Genomic DNA, 15,527 nt, shown 5'->3' with positions numbered 1-15,527 from the left:
TTACTTGCTCTCACTGTAATTGATTAATTGATTATTGGTAGTCTGTTATTCTGTCATATGCACTCTGTGGGTAGTGGCTTTCACCCATCCATCCACCTTCTCACCCTTCTCACAGTTCGGGGTCATGGGGGAGCTGGAGTCCCTCTTGGCATGAAGGCAGGGGTCACACACACACACAGCACAGCACCTCAGGTCTGGAATCGAACCCAGGGCCACAATACTGTGAGGCAGCAATGCTGACCACTGCGCCACCATACTACCCAAGCAGCTCTCGGTTCCATCAGAAAGTCACACCCTGGACCAAGCGCAGAAGAGCGACCGGAGACCCACACCCCTGCTGTCAAGTGGAGCCAGAGCTCTGCACCCACCACAGGGCCCCGTACAGGCAGGTGAGGGGCAGCTGGTCCCGGACGAGTCTGGGAAAGGACGCAGACAACGAGCTGAAGGGCCTCAGCGGGCTGGCCCTGCACCAGAGGCTGCGACCAGCGAGGACCTGAACTCCAGAACTCCAGCCATGTCTTTACACAAAGGATAGTGGGAGTCTGGAACAAGCCATCCAGCCTTGTTGCTGAAGCCAGTACCCTGGCTTCTTCTAGAAAGCACTTGGATGAGATCCTGAAACCAACTATGCAATTGCTAACAAACAGGCTGGAAGATCCGAGTTTCCTCCTGTTGTTTTATAACTTTCTTATGTGCTCATTGCGGTGCTCCAGGCGCCCTGTGCGGCGGGTAGCAGTCAGGCTTTACTGAATGTCGTGGATAAATCCGGAGCAGCCGGACCAAAGACTTGTATTGACCGCACTTGGGCTGTATGCATAACGTTTTTAAAAACGTACAGTTTGAGTTGTGATTCTCCCCAATTTTGCTTTAAATGTCTCCCACCTTCGCTAGCGGCGTTTTGTCCTTGTTTGTAACGAGCGCTAGAGGGCGCCCTCGGCCCTGATTTCAGCACAGACCGGCTACCACCCTCGTGTTTTGCGTGGACGGGTCACGCCTCTGCGCTCAGTGGAGGACAGGACTAGCCTCGCTCGCAGCAGCGGACACGGAGAGGGGACGAGCTGCGGGGTGTGTCCGGGTCCTGCAGGCGGGGCGATGACGCCTGGCACCGCAGATTGTAGAGTTTTATTACAGAACCCGACACTGTGTTATTAATGCAGTAAAACATGATGCAGTTCGCAGTATTCACAGGAAAATCCGCAGAAATATCGCGCTGGCTTATCGCAGTCTATTGAATTATTCCTAGCGTTGTTTGCAAAGGTGGCTTGTATTATCTTATCAAACAAAAGAGTATTTATTTCTTGATCGTTCAAGAATCACTCATTTTTCTCATAAGTAATCTTGTGAAATGTTTAATGTATGTGGTAAACACAACTCTTGTCGCTGAATATACCTGGTTTGCATTTGTTTTAACAAAACAGCCGAATGGTAACTGCGCATACTCGAGATCTGTGAGCGGTGCAGAGTCGCTCACAAATGAGAAATACGCAGGAACAGTATTGAACTCGTCACGTTTTCTTATCAATAACACTCTTGTGAGCTTGCGTTCTGCACTACTACAATAAGCAAAATATTAAAAGATGTCATCCTGAATATTTTGTACTTGTAGGTACTTTTCACATTAAGCAGCTTCGGACAGAAGCGTCTGGTAGCTCGACGCTGTTGCAGTGATGTCAGACCTCTCCAGAGGCTAACTCTGGACGCAGTGACAATTCGGATACAAACCTTTCCAGACACCTTGAGTTTAAATGGTTTGGTGTTGTTTCCCTGCGGCCGTCCATGCCCGATTTTAATTTTATGGGGTGGAAACGGATGCATTTGGAATAATTATTACGCTTTCCCTTCGCGCTGGGAGGACTGCGCGGTTCGGTTCGGTTCGGCTCGGCTCCCCGCACGCTGCTGTGCTTCCCAGCCCTCTGCAGGTAGATTAGAATACGGCCTGCGATTGGCTGGGTGTGTCGGCCGCCGGCCAATGAGCGCAGTGTTGCTATGCCGGCGGGCGGCCGCCGTTGGCCGTCGCGGCTGTCAGTCAGGCGCGCGCCGCGCTCCAGTGCGCCGCTGGCTCGCGGACGAGCTCAGTCTGAGCGCCGCATCCCGGGAGCAGCGCGGCTGGCAGGAGACACGGAGACACGGAGACGGGGACACAGGGACACAGGGAGACACGGAGACACGGGCAGGACAGATTCGAAGGACTCGCTTTCCATACAGTTGGCGTTTCCCAGGAGCCAGGGGGAGAGCGCACGCAGCCTGTGTAAACACAGCTTTTCATTCAGAGGTAAACAGCGAGCCGCGCTGCGACGTCGGGAGGATGAGGAGCCGGGGGGGGAGCTGCGCGAGGGCTGGGGCAGCCGCAGCGCGGGGCGGCACGAGAGCTGGCACGGGGCGGACGGGCTGCGGGGCGTGCGTGTCTCGCGGGCTGCCCCGTGGCAGCTCTCGTGCCGCCCCGCGCTGCGGACGCGCAGTTGGTTGTCATGTGTTACAGCGCGGTGTTGCTGCGGAACCAGAGCAGAATCGTTTACAAAGTGTGAATTGCATGTAATAGACTGCGCTTTATTAAAGACGTGCTTTGTGTTGTCTAAGAGCTTGTTGTTAATTTTCCTCCGTCGTGCTGTACTCTTGTTTTGGGGGGGTATTTCGGGAGGGCGGTCTCGGCACTGCAGGCGGCCCCGGATTGCCGCACGCGCTGTCCTGGCGATGCGGCACCGCTTGGGCTCCTCGCGCGACGCCCGCTCGCGATCCCCCGGTCACGCGGGGGAGAGGTCTCGTGTCGTCCTGCAGTTTGTCCGGTTCGTCTCGGTGCGGCAGGGTCGTGTACCGGACGGCAGCCTTCACACGAGACCGCGGGTCAGGGCCTCCTCCGGCCCGGGATACCTGTGGGTACAGGTGGCACAGGGGACGGCCTTGTTTGTTAAGCTGAACCTCGGACGTGTGTCCTGCCCTTAGTGGTCAGCTGGAAGACCTGTGACCTCTGGCCTGTGCACCTGCTGCAGCTGGCCAGCTGGTAGAGTGACCCCAGGGGAGGACCCGGGCCGAGGACAGCGTCGCAGTCAGACGAGTCGGCTTCTCGCAGCCGACTGACCGCTGTGTTGCCCGGTCTGAGGGCGGCTGACCCCCGGTGGCCTGCGGACCTCCTGCAGTCGCGATCGGAGTTACAGCAAGGACTTGGAACACGTCGCTCTGCAGAAGAGTCCGCACGCTCGGGGGGCAGGGAGACCTCAAGGTCTGAGCAGCCCCAGAGCCTTCCAGCCCCCCGCTGTGTGGAGGCAGGGAGGGCGCCTGCGCCGCACGAGAGTGATACAGTGATACGTCCCGTCCAGGTGTGTCCTGCTTTGCTCCCATTGCCTGCTGCGATAGTCTCTGGCTCCCTCCCCAGCTTGGGTAGGTGATTCAGAAATCAATGAGAAAGCTCTCCTCACACCTGATCGCTGTCACCCCACCCAACCGCACCCCACAGGACACTCGTCTCCCCGCTGGACTGCGTGCCGTTCACCTCTGACGTCGTGGCGGCCCTTCGTGCACTCTGATTGGTCACCCGCGAGCAGCTGCTCACACAGCTGGAGCAGAGGAAGAGGGATCAGATCCGCTGGAGGAGGGACTCGACAGAGAATTCCCTGGCGAAAGCACAGCTGGTGCTGGGTATTTCGTGGATCCAGGACAGGAGGTGTGAATCGCAGGGCTCGGGCTCAGCAGCGCCGGCGCTGTGGTGACACTGGACGTCTTGCATATGACCTCACTGGTCATCTTGGCCATCCCCCTGTTGGTGTGCGTAGACGTCTTCACCATGAATTGGTCATTCTGCCCCTCTCCATATTGCTCCTCATCTGAAATAACGTGAAGTTCACGGAAAATTCAAGTTTTCTTTAAAAAAAAGTTGATCTCAACAGGTTTTTGTTTGATTAGCATTTTCCACCAATATGGACTTGCCGGCTGTTTCCGGTGCTTGAATTCGCACAGGAGCGATTGGGGCACACAGACCTGCTTCTCTGCTCGGCCAGCCTGCAGAGCTGTTGGCCAGCGGACGCTTTTCCAGCTTCGCAGAGCCCGACAGGAGAGTTCAAGCCCGTTGGAGGAGCAGCGCGTTTCTCCCTGATGTCACTGCAGCCTTTCGGTGTGCAGAAACCCACAGGCGTCGTAACCACAGCAAGAGGAGCCTGGCTGATTAACTCCTTGTTTCTTTACATCTCGGCTCACAGCAGCAGCTCCGGGCTCCCTGTCTGGAGGGAAGGAATCATGGGCATGCTACTTCAAAACGCCCTCCTGCGGACCTGCTTCTGACACGATTCCAGCTCCGCAGAGCCTGACGGGAGAGTTTGTGCCCATTGGTGGAGAGCAGCATCTCTCGCTGATGTCACTGCTAGCCTCTGTGAGCACCCAGCAAGTCTCAGGAATCACTGTTAATAATATCAAGCCTACCTCTCGTCTGGCGCGCCGTCAGGTTTGGAGAATCCTGGTCGCAGCTGGCCGGAGTCATGCTCACGGTTCAGACCAGCCGTGTCGGGGTCACGGAGCTCAGCCTGTGCTGTGAGCAAGGGCCTTCAGTCGTGAGGCCCGGAGAACCAGGGTGAGTCACTTCCTGGTTAACTCCTGCTGGGGAGGAAGCTCTTTCTTCTCTGGGTTATTGTGTTATTGGTGCACGAAAATACTTCCAGACAGGACTTCGTGAGCAATGGAAATTACCAGGCATTAGCATACAAAAGTGGAAAATAATCTTGTTTGTGTTAATAAAATAAAGTCTTCAAAAGGTTGTCTTGATTTATAGTTATTTCTCGCAGTGTAACAGCTGAGGGAATTCCCTGTCCTCTTTCTTACAGGAATTACAAATGGGAGAAGCTATAAAAAAGAAATGCTGTACCTAGAAAAAGTATTCAGACCCTTGAGCAGTTTTCACATTTTGTTGCTCTGAGCAATCCTGACTCTTTGGAACAATAGTTAATATTTGTCACTCCATACATTTTTAGGAAAAAACAAAAAGGCATGCGTTTTGTAGCAGATTAACCCTTTGAAGTCTTTGGTTAGAGCACAGTTCTACAATCATTATAAAATATTTAAATCTAAATATTATAAATGCATAAGTTTAAAATGTTTTTGCACCATTTTGTAATTTCACACCCCAGGGAAGGGTCTGAATACTTCTACAATGTCCTGTCATTTTTCAAGGAGAGGGGTATAAGTGTTTGCAGCATTCTAACAGCAAAAGGAAATGATTAAACCTACGCTGGGAGAAAACAGCAACAAGAAAGGATGCAGTCTAGACAACACTCGTTTGCAGCAAAAACAACTGCTTAGGAACAAGTAATAGGTTTATTCCATGCTGAAAAAAAGAAGAAAGAGAACACAACGTTTCGGCCGTGGAGCCGCTTGTCCAGTTCAGATTTAAGCTTTGATTTAGATTTTAGTGTTGGACTGCTCAGCTCACTGCCACGTGCTCCCTTCCAGAAGTTCGCTGCAGCCAACTCGTTAATTAGCTGCTGATCAGCAGGAGCAGAAGAGCAGTCAGAGCTGGAAGTATGAGAATAATGGCCTGAGCAGGTTTGAAAAGGATCGTAGTGGAGAAGTTCTGCTTTAGTGGACAGAAAGTGGACAGTGCAGAGATGCTGTGATAAATCTGGACTGTGAATGACTGAATGACATTTTCCATATTGAACAAGAGCAGTAATCATATAAATTACAGTTCTGAGACCCAGGAGAGAGATTTCTGTGCCTCAGTGAGCTCTGCCCCCCAGTCCCTCAGTGAGATCTGCCTCCCGGCATATTATCGCAAATCTTGTCATCCTGCTGGATGTGCTGTGATGCCCGCCAAGAGCTCAGAGCGTTGCAGTCCCTGTCAGCTGTTTATTTGTCTTATCTGACATTTATAGTTTTGCCAGTTAAACTACCAGTAAGTCTTTGGACTGTGGGAGGAAATCGTAGCATCTAGAAAGAACCCACATGACCACAGAGAGAACATGCGAACTCCACACAGACAGCACCCCAGGGTCCCGTGGCCCCAGTGCTGTGCTGTCTTGTCACCTTTGGGTCTGATCCAAGAGCTCCGAATGCGCGATGACCCTGGCTGAGCCAGCTCAGCTGGTCTCTTCAGAGCGACCTGTGAGAAACAGACCAGAGCTCACCAGTGGAAACTACATACAAGTGCATTTAGTTTAGCTCTTAATACATCCCAGCCATGTCGTTGACGATAAAACCCCGGCTTCTTGCAGGAAATGTCTGGATTAGATCTTTGGATTAGTTAGCAGCTATCAAACAGGCTAGACGGGCCAACAGCCAGCTCTTGTGTGTATGAGATTCTTACATGTTATCACATGCACAGTTATACTGATTCACTGCTAGTTGCTTTCTCGGTCTGATCTAAGCGTATAAAGTGATAAAGGCTGGTTAATTATATGTTTATTTTGTTTGTATTCATGTATGTGGTATAATCTTGAATTGAAAGTCATTTTGGGAGAGGTGTGTCTTTCTTGACTTTGACAAAATGGAGGACAAATTGGTGAAGCTCTTGCATTTTCTGAAGAGATTTTAATTTGCAGGTGTCAATGTACCATGGCTGTGGTGTTAGTTTTCAAAGGTTAAACATATTTAAAATATGAGGGAACATGTTTTAAGTTGCTAAGCAGCAAGTGTTCTGGATAGATGTGTTAAACTAAGTTAACACAGCCGTTGCAAATCAAAAGGTTGGCATTTTGCAGTGTTTTGTGTGCTCTGAAAATATAAACATTGCAGACTCTACTTACCAGTCCTAGCGTTTATTAAACAGGTTTTGAGTTCTCTGCTTTATTTCTGTTGGCTTTTATTTAGAAGTGAATGACAGCTGAAGGGTTAGACGTTAGTTCCAAGGAACTGCGCCAGCCCCTCGTTCCATCAGCACAGTCCTCGGCTTCTCTTGAGCTGCGCTGCTAGTCAGGACAAACGCCACCGAGCTGCTCTGTGTTTCTTCGCCATCGAGACATTTTTACAAACAGTAGTGCTGCCAGGAGAGGATTCCAGCAGCTGTGCCTCTTTCGACCAAATTTCCAAGATAACCATTTTTTTTTTGTTTTCACAGCGTAATATCAATATATGGTTTGTATCTCAGGTGAAAGTTCAGGCATCATCCGTCTGCATCCTGCAGGGCTTGACAGTACAAGCAGCACCTTTCCTGTCGCTGGCAGCTGGAGTAGCTGGATGCAGACTGGCCAGAGGGGTGAATAGTCATGTGGATGTAGCCTGTTTTCCTAAGGGAATTAAAATGTAATAGCACATTGGCATAAGTTACAATGAGACATTATTCAGTTGAATCTTATTACCTCACAGGAGGCTGTTAAACGGCGCTGCAGTAAGGGGAGCAGTTGAGCAGACCAATGAAGCACAAATTAGGTGCAGAATTTGTTACAGGTGACCGTTGTAAATAAGGCAAAAGACCACCGGTGAGTTCAGACAGCTTGCAGCCGAGCAGAGCTCAACAACAGGTGCTTTTGATGTGATGCCTGCGGAGCAGAGCCTCAGGCGGTGCAGTCCTGCTGGTGAGAGCTCGGGAGTTGCACAGTAGCTGAAGGAGTTGCAGGGTCTGCAGGTGTGCCGCCTCCTTGATTACAAGGCTTTACAAGCAAGTCGACTCGGAGGGATGAGCTCAGATGAGCCTCGGCATCAACGTTTTTTTCCCCCTCTCTTGTTTTTGCAAAGCGGGGGAAGTGTAATTTCTAGACTGGCCTGAGACAGCTCCAGTAGCCTCTGCCTGAGCTCTTCGTTATGTGACTCGCGTGATGTGTGGGGAAGGTTAGGACTGACCACATGGTCTGTTGATCTGTGCTGTGTCCTGCTCTCAGGTGTGTGCCGCCCACCCGCGCCCCACCACGGCCCTCACCTGCGTGCTGCGGTGCTTCCCCTGCGAGCCGTCCTGGGCCGGCAGTCCCTTCCCGCACCGCCCCCCCACCCCGCCCATGGTCAGGATGACGCGCTCCAAGACCTTCCAGGCCTACCTGCCCAGCTGCCACCGGACCTACAGCTGTGTCCACTGCCGCGCCCACCTGGCCAACCATGATGAGCTCATCTCCAAGGTGCTGGGGGCGGAGGCGGATCCAGGGAGTGGGCGGGGCAGAGGTTGGGTTGATGAGTGGGCGAGGTCGGGGAGTGGGTGGGGGCAGAGGCGGGGTCAAATAGTGGGCGTGGCAGGGCGGAGTGGGACCAAGGGAGAGGGCGGGGTGGGGGGTGAGAAACTGAATGTCACAGCATACAAAATAACCCCTGGCTGACTCCTGGTTCTGTTTTTAACACGTTTCTTGGCTGGTCAGGATATACCTGATACATGAAATCCAGAAGGTCTGTCGATTGTGGTGCTGATCAATCCACTGTGATCCGAGTCTTAAAGACGTGTGGCATCTTCTAGTGACTAATGTCATCTCAGAATAAGATGACTTTGGATGCATGTAATAGATGTGAAAAAAAATAGAACTTTTGATCTTAAAAACAAATCTGAATATTTACGTGGGAAATTTTGAATGCTGGGACACAGTGGTCAGCATTGCTGCCTTGCAGTGCTGGGGCCCTGGATTCAGTTCCAAGGTTGCCCTATGTGATGAGTTTGTATGTTTGTGTTAAAACTGGCCCTGGTGTGAGTGTCTGTGTCTGACAACAGAGCGGCCAGCACTGGCCAACCCCAGGGTCCTGTTAGGGAGTCCAGGGTGTCCGGAGATAATCCTGAACTGCTTTCCCCTGTGTGTGTGTGTGTGTGTGTGTGTGTGTGTGTGTGAGTGTGAGTGAGAATTATTGAATAGGTGTGAGACGGTGACGGGGCAGGTCAGTCCGGCACAGAAGACTTTCTGTGTGGAGTTTGCATGGTTTACCTACTGTATCTTCCTCCCACCTTTTAAAGAAGGGCAGGCTGATGGGTGTCTGTGTGTGTTCCTTTCTGGTTGCAGTCCCAGGTTTAATCTTTCTGCCAAAGAATTACTGAATACTTTTGAATATGATTAATTTTAAATGTCATTGATGTTATCTGTGTTTTGATCATTTGGCTCACTATCTTTTAATAATTCAATGCTTGGATTAATACAAAGCTTTCAATGGATCCCAGGCAGTAACATTAAACAGACCCTCTCTGTCTCACAGGCGGCAGGAACAATGACCAATAGCTGATCACTCTTCTTTTTTTCACCATACAAAAGAGAATTGTAATATACAGCTCTAACAAAAAACAGATAATACCTGCATTAAAATAAAATAGATAATAACCACGTTTAAAGCTTAGTCCATCTCTGCAGCAAGTACAGCTGCATCGTCCTTGGAAGATGTTCGCGGATGTCCGAGGAGATATGGGACCACGTAGCCAACAACAGGTGATACAGCTCTGCTTGAGATCTGGGCAGCACTGAACTGCGTCCGATGAGAAATTCCAGGGAATCCCACCTGCTCGATGGGATGTACTGTAAACCTGTGACTCAGTGTCATCAGGTTCAGGCCTGTTGTTGCCTATGGTGATGCTGCACAGGCATGTGCACTGAGAATCATGCCTCTCGCGAGGATACGGGAATTTCTGAGGCCTTTATTTTTCCCATAAAACAGTGCATTGATGAAAAAGGCCTGGTCTGCTATTACTTTATAATCCTCAGGAACCAGGGGACACTCTACCTGCTGGGCTGTGTTTACTACTTTGGACAGAAAGGATAACTGTTGTAGAAAATACCATCTAAGATTGTGGTGGGGCAGTGCAGAAGAATAACTTTATAAGTACATAATGACAATAGTTTTTTTTTAATTTGTAGAAGAATTACATCATCTGTGTTCACAGTAATAAACTAGAAATGCAAATTCATGTTTTAATTTCCCATTAGCTTGTCTGAAAGTATTGGAGCATGCATTTAGGCCTCATCTGGCACACTGATAAGGCAAGGGCGAGAGGAACAGAGCTCATGTTTTGGTTAGAAAGTGTAGTGTCTCCAGTAATACTGCAGGAATATTTCTCTTTGACAGTATTATTAGTTCTGGCTCTTCACTGAGTCTTGCTGTCCTCCCAGAGACATCAACTCCAGTTCACAGTGAGTCTTTTCTTTCTGTCTTGCAGTCTTTTCAGGGAAGCCAGGGCCGGGCCTATCTCTTCAACTCTGTGTGAGTGTCTTCGTTCGCACCCCTGTGGCTGGGTAACACATTTGCACACATCAGAGGCTTGCGATGTTAGGGAGCGCTTATCCTGGGTTTGTGTTGAAATGTGTATGAATGTAAATGACAGAGAATACGAAAAAAAGGCTGATATAAACACCCCATACAAAACAGTAGGGTGGGTGCAGGGTGTGGTGTGGGAGTGGGTACAGGGTGAGGTTTGGGTACAGGGTGCAGAATGAGGGTGTGGGTACAGGGTATGGGAGTGGGTGCAGGGTGTGGGTACTCATGTTCGGTGGCTCTCCCTGCAGGGTGAACGTGGGCTGTGGGCCGGCAGAGGAGAGGGTGCTGCTGACAGGCCTGCATGCTGTGGCTGACATCTACTGCGAGAACTGCAAGACCACGCTGGGCTGGAAATACGTGAGTCTCTTCCATCCGAGTCCCCATTTTCAGATGCAGCACCATCAAAAATCTAATAACATGATTTATTATTTATTTATTTTATAGACACTGGAAATGTCCTTTTAACTATTCAGTTTTCTATCTGAATGTCCAACTCTCGAGTAGTTGGAAATCAAGCGCACCTGTTACTGTGTGAGCCCCACTGTCCCCTGCAAGCACCCCGGGCTTGAGCACTTGTTTATTTTCAGTGTTACATGGGAATATTTTACAAGAGCGCTGCAAGACACTTTCTAGTAAGCGGAGGGCAGGAGGCGTCATGGGATCTCGTCTGGCGTTGTGGATGTAGGCTCTGTGCTGCGGAGATATTAATAATCCTGGCAGGATGTTTTCTGTGTCGCTGACACACTGCCAGCGGTGCTGACTTGCGTTTCTCAGGCTGTGCTTCTTGGCCAGTAGGACGCTGTGTCCTCTCATGTCTGCTGATACCCAGGGGAAGGAGAAACTGTCAGTGGCATCAGACCAGAGTTCAGAGTCACATGTGAAAGACGTTTCTGTGTTGCAGCCTTAATGAAAGCCCTCTTGATTGGAAGTTTTGTGTCTTGGTTACCACACATGTACTTTTAAAAGGGAAAAGTACTTTCCCTTGCCTTTACCACAGTTTCTCTGTGCTTTATTGTGGCTTTACCGTAGTGTACAACACCAGCCTCTTGCAAGGAGCAGCCAGTGTCCTGTGGGATTACAGCTGCAAGCTGTACCGATGAAACTCTGTAGCCCAGCAGCGCCTGCGTGCTTGAGCAGGACATGTCCCCTGAATCTGTCAGCACGGGGGGAGACACCTGGCCCTTCGGATTACCCCCGGTCTCCTGTCGCCCCCTGCAGGAGCATGCCTTCGAGAGCAGCCAGAAGTACAAGGAGGGCAAGTTCATCATCGAGCTGGCGCACATGATCAAGGACAACGGCTGGGACTGAGCGCGGCGCTCCGGCAGCAGGGAGGGGGTGAAGCGTCTGGTTTCGGGGCCCCTGCTCACGGGGGAGAAGAGCACCGGCTGGAGCCCCAGGGAGCCCCAGGGAGCCCCTGCTGCGCCTGTCTCCTGTGCCCCTCTGCCACGAGTGCAAGCACCCCCTTCTCTCTCCTCCTCGCCGCACCACAGGGGTCAAGGGTCAATGCGTGTGGCTCCACGGTGGGGGAGGGGAGAGAGAGGGGGGCACAGGGGCAGCTGTAAGTGGGCGTTACAGGTCACCCTCCAGTCGTCCGTTTGGAAAAGTAGACTTGGAGCCATTTCAGTTCAGCCTTTTCTAAATTTCACTCTTCGTTTCAGCCTGACCCAAAGCTGGCCGAGTTAACGTGGTACTTACTGATTGAAACTGGGGTCTGTACTCAGCTGTGTAAAAACTGATGATCTGAGGGTGATCTGTAGGAACTGATCAGTTGTCTCTCTGCAGAACCAGGCCTGGTCTCTCCTCTCTTTAATAACACTCACGTCCCCAACATGGAGGCAGACGATTCAGAGCTCCAGACAGGTGCCTGCTGGGAAGGTTAAGGTTGAAGCATCCAGGATAAAGCAAGATATTGTTGTCGGTGAGTTTTAGGAATGTGTGTAAACGTTGTTCTGAGTCAAGTGTCTTCAGATCTTCACCCTTCTGACCTCTTCTCCCTGAATTGCTGATTATTCAGCACTTACTTGGGCCCTTGTAGACCCTTTCCCCTTTCTTTACCATTTCAGTGATGAGATGTATCCACTGCCAGTTCGAAGGCGTTATTATCTAAAGCAGATTCACTGTGCAGCAGCTAAAGCAAAGCCTGCAGTCAGTTGTCACTGATTTCTCGTGGACAGAAGACCGGTTTGGTCTGCTGTTTGCTGTTTGTCTTTCCCACTGACTGTCCGTGAGCAGTGTGTCTTCAGCTCCTATTAGGACGATGTGTCGGATTTTCCAGGTAGGTGTTTTCAGAGAGTCCCTGCATGCGGAGAAGATTCCAGGCCAGGCCTGTACTCCCAGCCGAGCAGGTCTGCCGGTGGGTGTCCACCGTTTGTGTCGGCTGCTTCCGCTGGGGAGAGCCGAGTCCCTCTGTTCCACCCCGCATGGGTGAGTTTGGGCCCACAGATCTGTTCAGTTACAATCAAATATCAAAGACAGTTCTGGTCCCCTGTCCGAACACACTCTTGTGCTCCTGCTGCCTCAGTGCGGTTCAGCATCTTTAAACATTGCTGGTGCCAGGGCAGCAGTCTTTAATGTTCTTGGTTTATTTCATTTTAATCATGAAACTGCTGAAGGACTTTAAAGTTTTTTTTTTTCCAGCTCAGAAAATTTAACTTGGGCAGAAAACACTGTGGCCTTTGATGACTGGAGTCGGATTCCCCAAGCTGAGTTACCTGTGTTATTCCAAGAGCAAGTACAAACATGAGAATTTCTTTGATAAAGAGTAGTAGTTCATAGTGTAAACACTTGGCTGGTAAGTGACTGCAGCGTTTTGCCTCTTGTGTGTTGTTACGCTGCCTCCTTGCAGTCTGTGAACACCAGTGGCTCTAAAGGGAAGAAATTCCTAATCATTCTTGTTTGTGATTGGAACCCCTGGAAACCAAGACAACTGACTGACAGGGGAATTAACCAGTTGAAAAACCCAGCACAACCAAAGATCCCGCCTACACATCTATGATTGGCTGACCAGAAAAAACACAACTGATTCTGCTTGTGCATATCAAGGACTATGATTGGCTGAAAGCTGCTTTTGGTGGATAGTCCCTTCTCTGTGATTGGCTGAAAGCCGCTTTTGGTGGATAGCCCCTTCTCTGTGATTGGCTGAAAGCCGCTCTTAGTGGATAGCCCTTTCTCTGTGAGATAATGCATTGTCCGCTATTGTAAACTACAGATGTTAATATATATATATATTCACTCTGAATGTGAACATTATAATATATTACACAATGTAAATAGTCATATTTAATGTGTTTTTTTTTAGTTATTCTGTAGTATAATGCTGTGCTTTCTGTCTTGAGCCCCTCAGGGGGTGAACTGTGTATTTGCTACTTTTTTACAAATCGGAAATGTTTTAATTTTGTGTCTTTTGTAAAAGACGCAGAGGTGATGACAGTGTTATTGGAACCTCATCAATAAAGACTCTCATCATATCAAACCCCCAGGTGAGCCCCGTGTGCTGGTCTTCTGTCAGCAGAGCTCGTGGCGGCTCTAACAGACAGCTGTGAGGCACCAGTGTGATTATTCAGCTTGTCCACTTACTGTTTGAACAGATGTAGTTTAGGGGCAGTAGGAAGGTGCTGCGACCTCACAGAGGGTGAGTCCTGGGTTTTTATTCTGGTCTGGAAACTGTCGGTGTGTAGTTTGCATGTTGCTCTGCTCTCATCCCGGTGTGCTGGTGTGTGGCCTGTTGTGGGCGGCAGTAGTGGGTACCGGCGCTGTCCGGCTGTCTCGCCTGCATTAAGGACTGCTTCGGTCTTGCTGTTTTTCAGAAGAGGTGCACTAACGTCGTGCTCTGCAGGTGTCCTGTAGTCCAGTGGCTCTTCTCAAACTCTTCATCATGACTCCAGGTATAATCAGTGGCAGGATTAGACTGATGCTACTTCTTCTCTGAATGCACGAGCTGGGGGGTATCGGCTGAGCAGTCTCGCTGTCCTTGTGGTTTCAAGCCCGAGTCCCGGCGCCCTGCTCCCTGCTTCCGGAGCGGATTAGCACGGAGGAGCTGCTCCTTGGGAAAGGCTCCTTATTAGAAGACCAGATGGTCATATGTTTGCAAGGGACACATCTCCTAGCAACAAGGTTCTGAGTAATCAGCAGAGAGGCTGGCCTGGGTAGCAGACCGCTGATCTTCCCAAATAAAGAGAGCAGGAGAGCGAGACTCCAGTCCGTTGCATGTGATTACAGTCCTCAAATCTAAATAAGCCTTTTAGATCTTTTTTTTGTAGGGATACCTTTATGACGTTACAACTTACTGATCTTGACCTGATTTCAAACACATGCACAATGAGCTAGGGGTGAGTTTTAATCAAGATGCTGGGTGCCTGGCGAGGGCTCTGCACCACCAGGGGCCGAGGCCAGCGGTGATCTGTGCTGGGCCTGCAGGCGAGAGCCGACGCGGAGCTGGGGGTCTATCTTTAGCTCTGCGTCATGCCCCTGCAGGCGAGTGTCCAATTTCAGCTCCTGCGTTTTGAAAAGGCTGGGGGACTGTGTGTGCGTGTGTGTGTGCTCATACACGTGTCGGCAGCGCTCTGCGGCACAGCGATGCAGGAGAATTCTCTCCATCTGCCTGCTTCCTCGAGGGCTGAATCAAACGGGGCCTGGCTCCTGCTCGTGGCGACACGACGCCAGAGCCTGTACCCAAGAGCCGTGGCAGAAGTGCTGTCTGAGTCACTATTTGTTGCAATGCGTAGGAAATTGCAGATTGATGCCTTGCTCGCAGTTATAGACTGACATTCTCAGCTCACGACCTTTTAAATATCTTTGAATTCATTTTTCTTTCCAACAGAGTAAATTTACATACTAAAAGGTGTTTAAGAGAATTCCTACCCATACGTCCTCGGAAAGGTGGACCCCTTCCCCCCCACACCCTAAAGCTCTCAGGCCTGGGGACCCCAGGTCCAGTTTGTGGAAGGAGTGGAGGGTGGATGTGAGACACGAGCCTCTCTGCAGCACAGGCCGCCATCTCCCTAGGAGAGCCGTGCAGACAGCCTGTGTGGGCTGAGGTTTCCCTCCTGCCGACTCCAGACTCATCATGCTGGAGAGGGATCATTAAAAACGGAGGGTGGCCTGCTTCGTGCGGCTATAATGACCTCCAAGCGCTCTGGTGGGCAGCCGCTGGGTGATTGAGGTGGCCACTTCTGCTGATTGCTTTGGGAGTCTCACTAGGCTGGTTACAGGGGAGGCCTGACTCGGCCCTCGGCACTCGCTCACAGACTGGGCGCTGTTCTTGTTCCAGTGACAAGGGCCTGGAGGAAGCATCACATCTTTTTCCTCTTTTTAAGATTTAGCTGGTTCAGTTATGTGTGTTAACCCATGCCCACTGGAATGGCCAGCTGTGTGTTTCACGCCTTGGCTCGTGGCTGCGA

At 50.6% G+C, this 15,527-nt stretch overlaps 1 protein-coding gene across 4 annotated transcripts; it reads left to right on the top strand.

The window, feature by feature from the left end:
• Positions 1-2,026: 2,026 nt before the first annotated feature.
• On the top strand, positions 2,027-13,600 carry LOC148814080 (protein yippee-like 2). Of its 4 annotated transcripts, XR_016086120.1 has the most exons (7): positions 2,028-2,272; positions 7,797-8,027; positions 9,231-9,305; positions 10,031-10,074; positions 10,377-10,485; positions 11,347-12,046; positions 12,766-13,600. XR_016086120.1 is itself a non-coding variant. In XM_088906662.1 (6 exons), the coding sequence occupies exons 2-6, from the start codon at positions 7,911-7,913 to the stop codon at positions 11,434-11,436; spliced, it is 435 nt and encodes a 144-aa protein (XP_088762788.1). In that variant the 5' UTR covers positions 2,027-2,272; positions 7,797-7,910; the 3' UTR covers positions 11,437-13,600. The 4 variants fall into 4 exon arrangements, 2 of the variants coding, with proteins under 2 accessions (XP_088762788.1, XP_088762789.1); XM_088906662.1 differs by having other exon boundaries at positions 2,027-2,272; positions 11,347-13,600; XR_016086121.1 differs by lacking the exon at positions 9,231-9,305 and having other exon boundaries at positions 2,035-2,272.
• The last annotated feature ends 1,927 nt before the right edge of the window (positions 13,601-15,527 follow it).

This window comes from Atractosteus spatula, chromosome 27 (genome assembly GCF_055471065.1).
Source record: "Atractosteus spatula isolate fAtrSpa1 chromosome 27, fAtrSpa1.hap1, whole genome shotgun sequence".
In the NCBI taxonomy this organism is placed as follows: domain Eukaryota; kingdom Metazoa; phylum Chordata; class Actinopteri; order Semionotiformes; family Lepisosteidae; genus Atractosteus; species Atractosteus spatula.
The sequence above is the reverse complement of the archived record's forward strand: the minus strand, read 5'-3'. Positions and strand labels throughout refer to the sequence as shown.

Excerpts from the sequence above, each read along its gene's own strand:
- LOC148814080 (XM_088906662.1), top strand. The coding sequence starts at position 7,911 with ATGGTCAGGATGACGCGCTCCAAGACCTTCCAGGCCTACCTGCCCAGC. Across the intron at positions 9,306-10,030 it reads GACCACGTAGCCAACAACAG|TCTTTTCAGGGAAGCCAGGG; the intron begins GTGATACAGCTC and ends TCTGTCTTGCAG. Across the intron at positions 10,486-11,346 it reads CCACGCTGGGCTGGAAATAC|GAGCATGCCTTCGAGAGCAG; the intron begins GTGAGTCTCTTC and ends CGCCCCCTGCAG.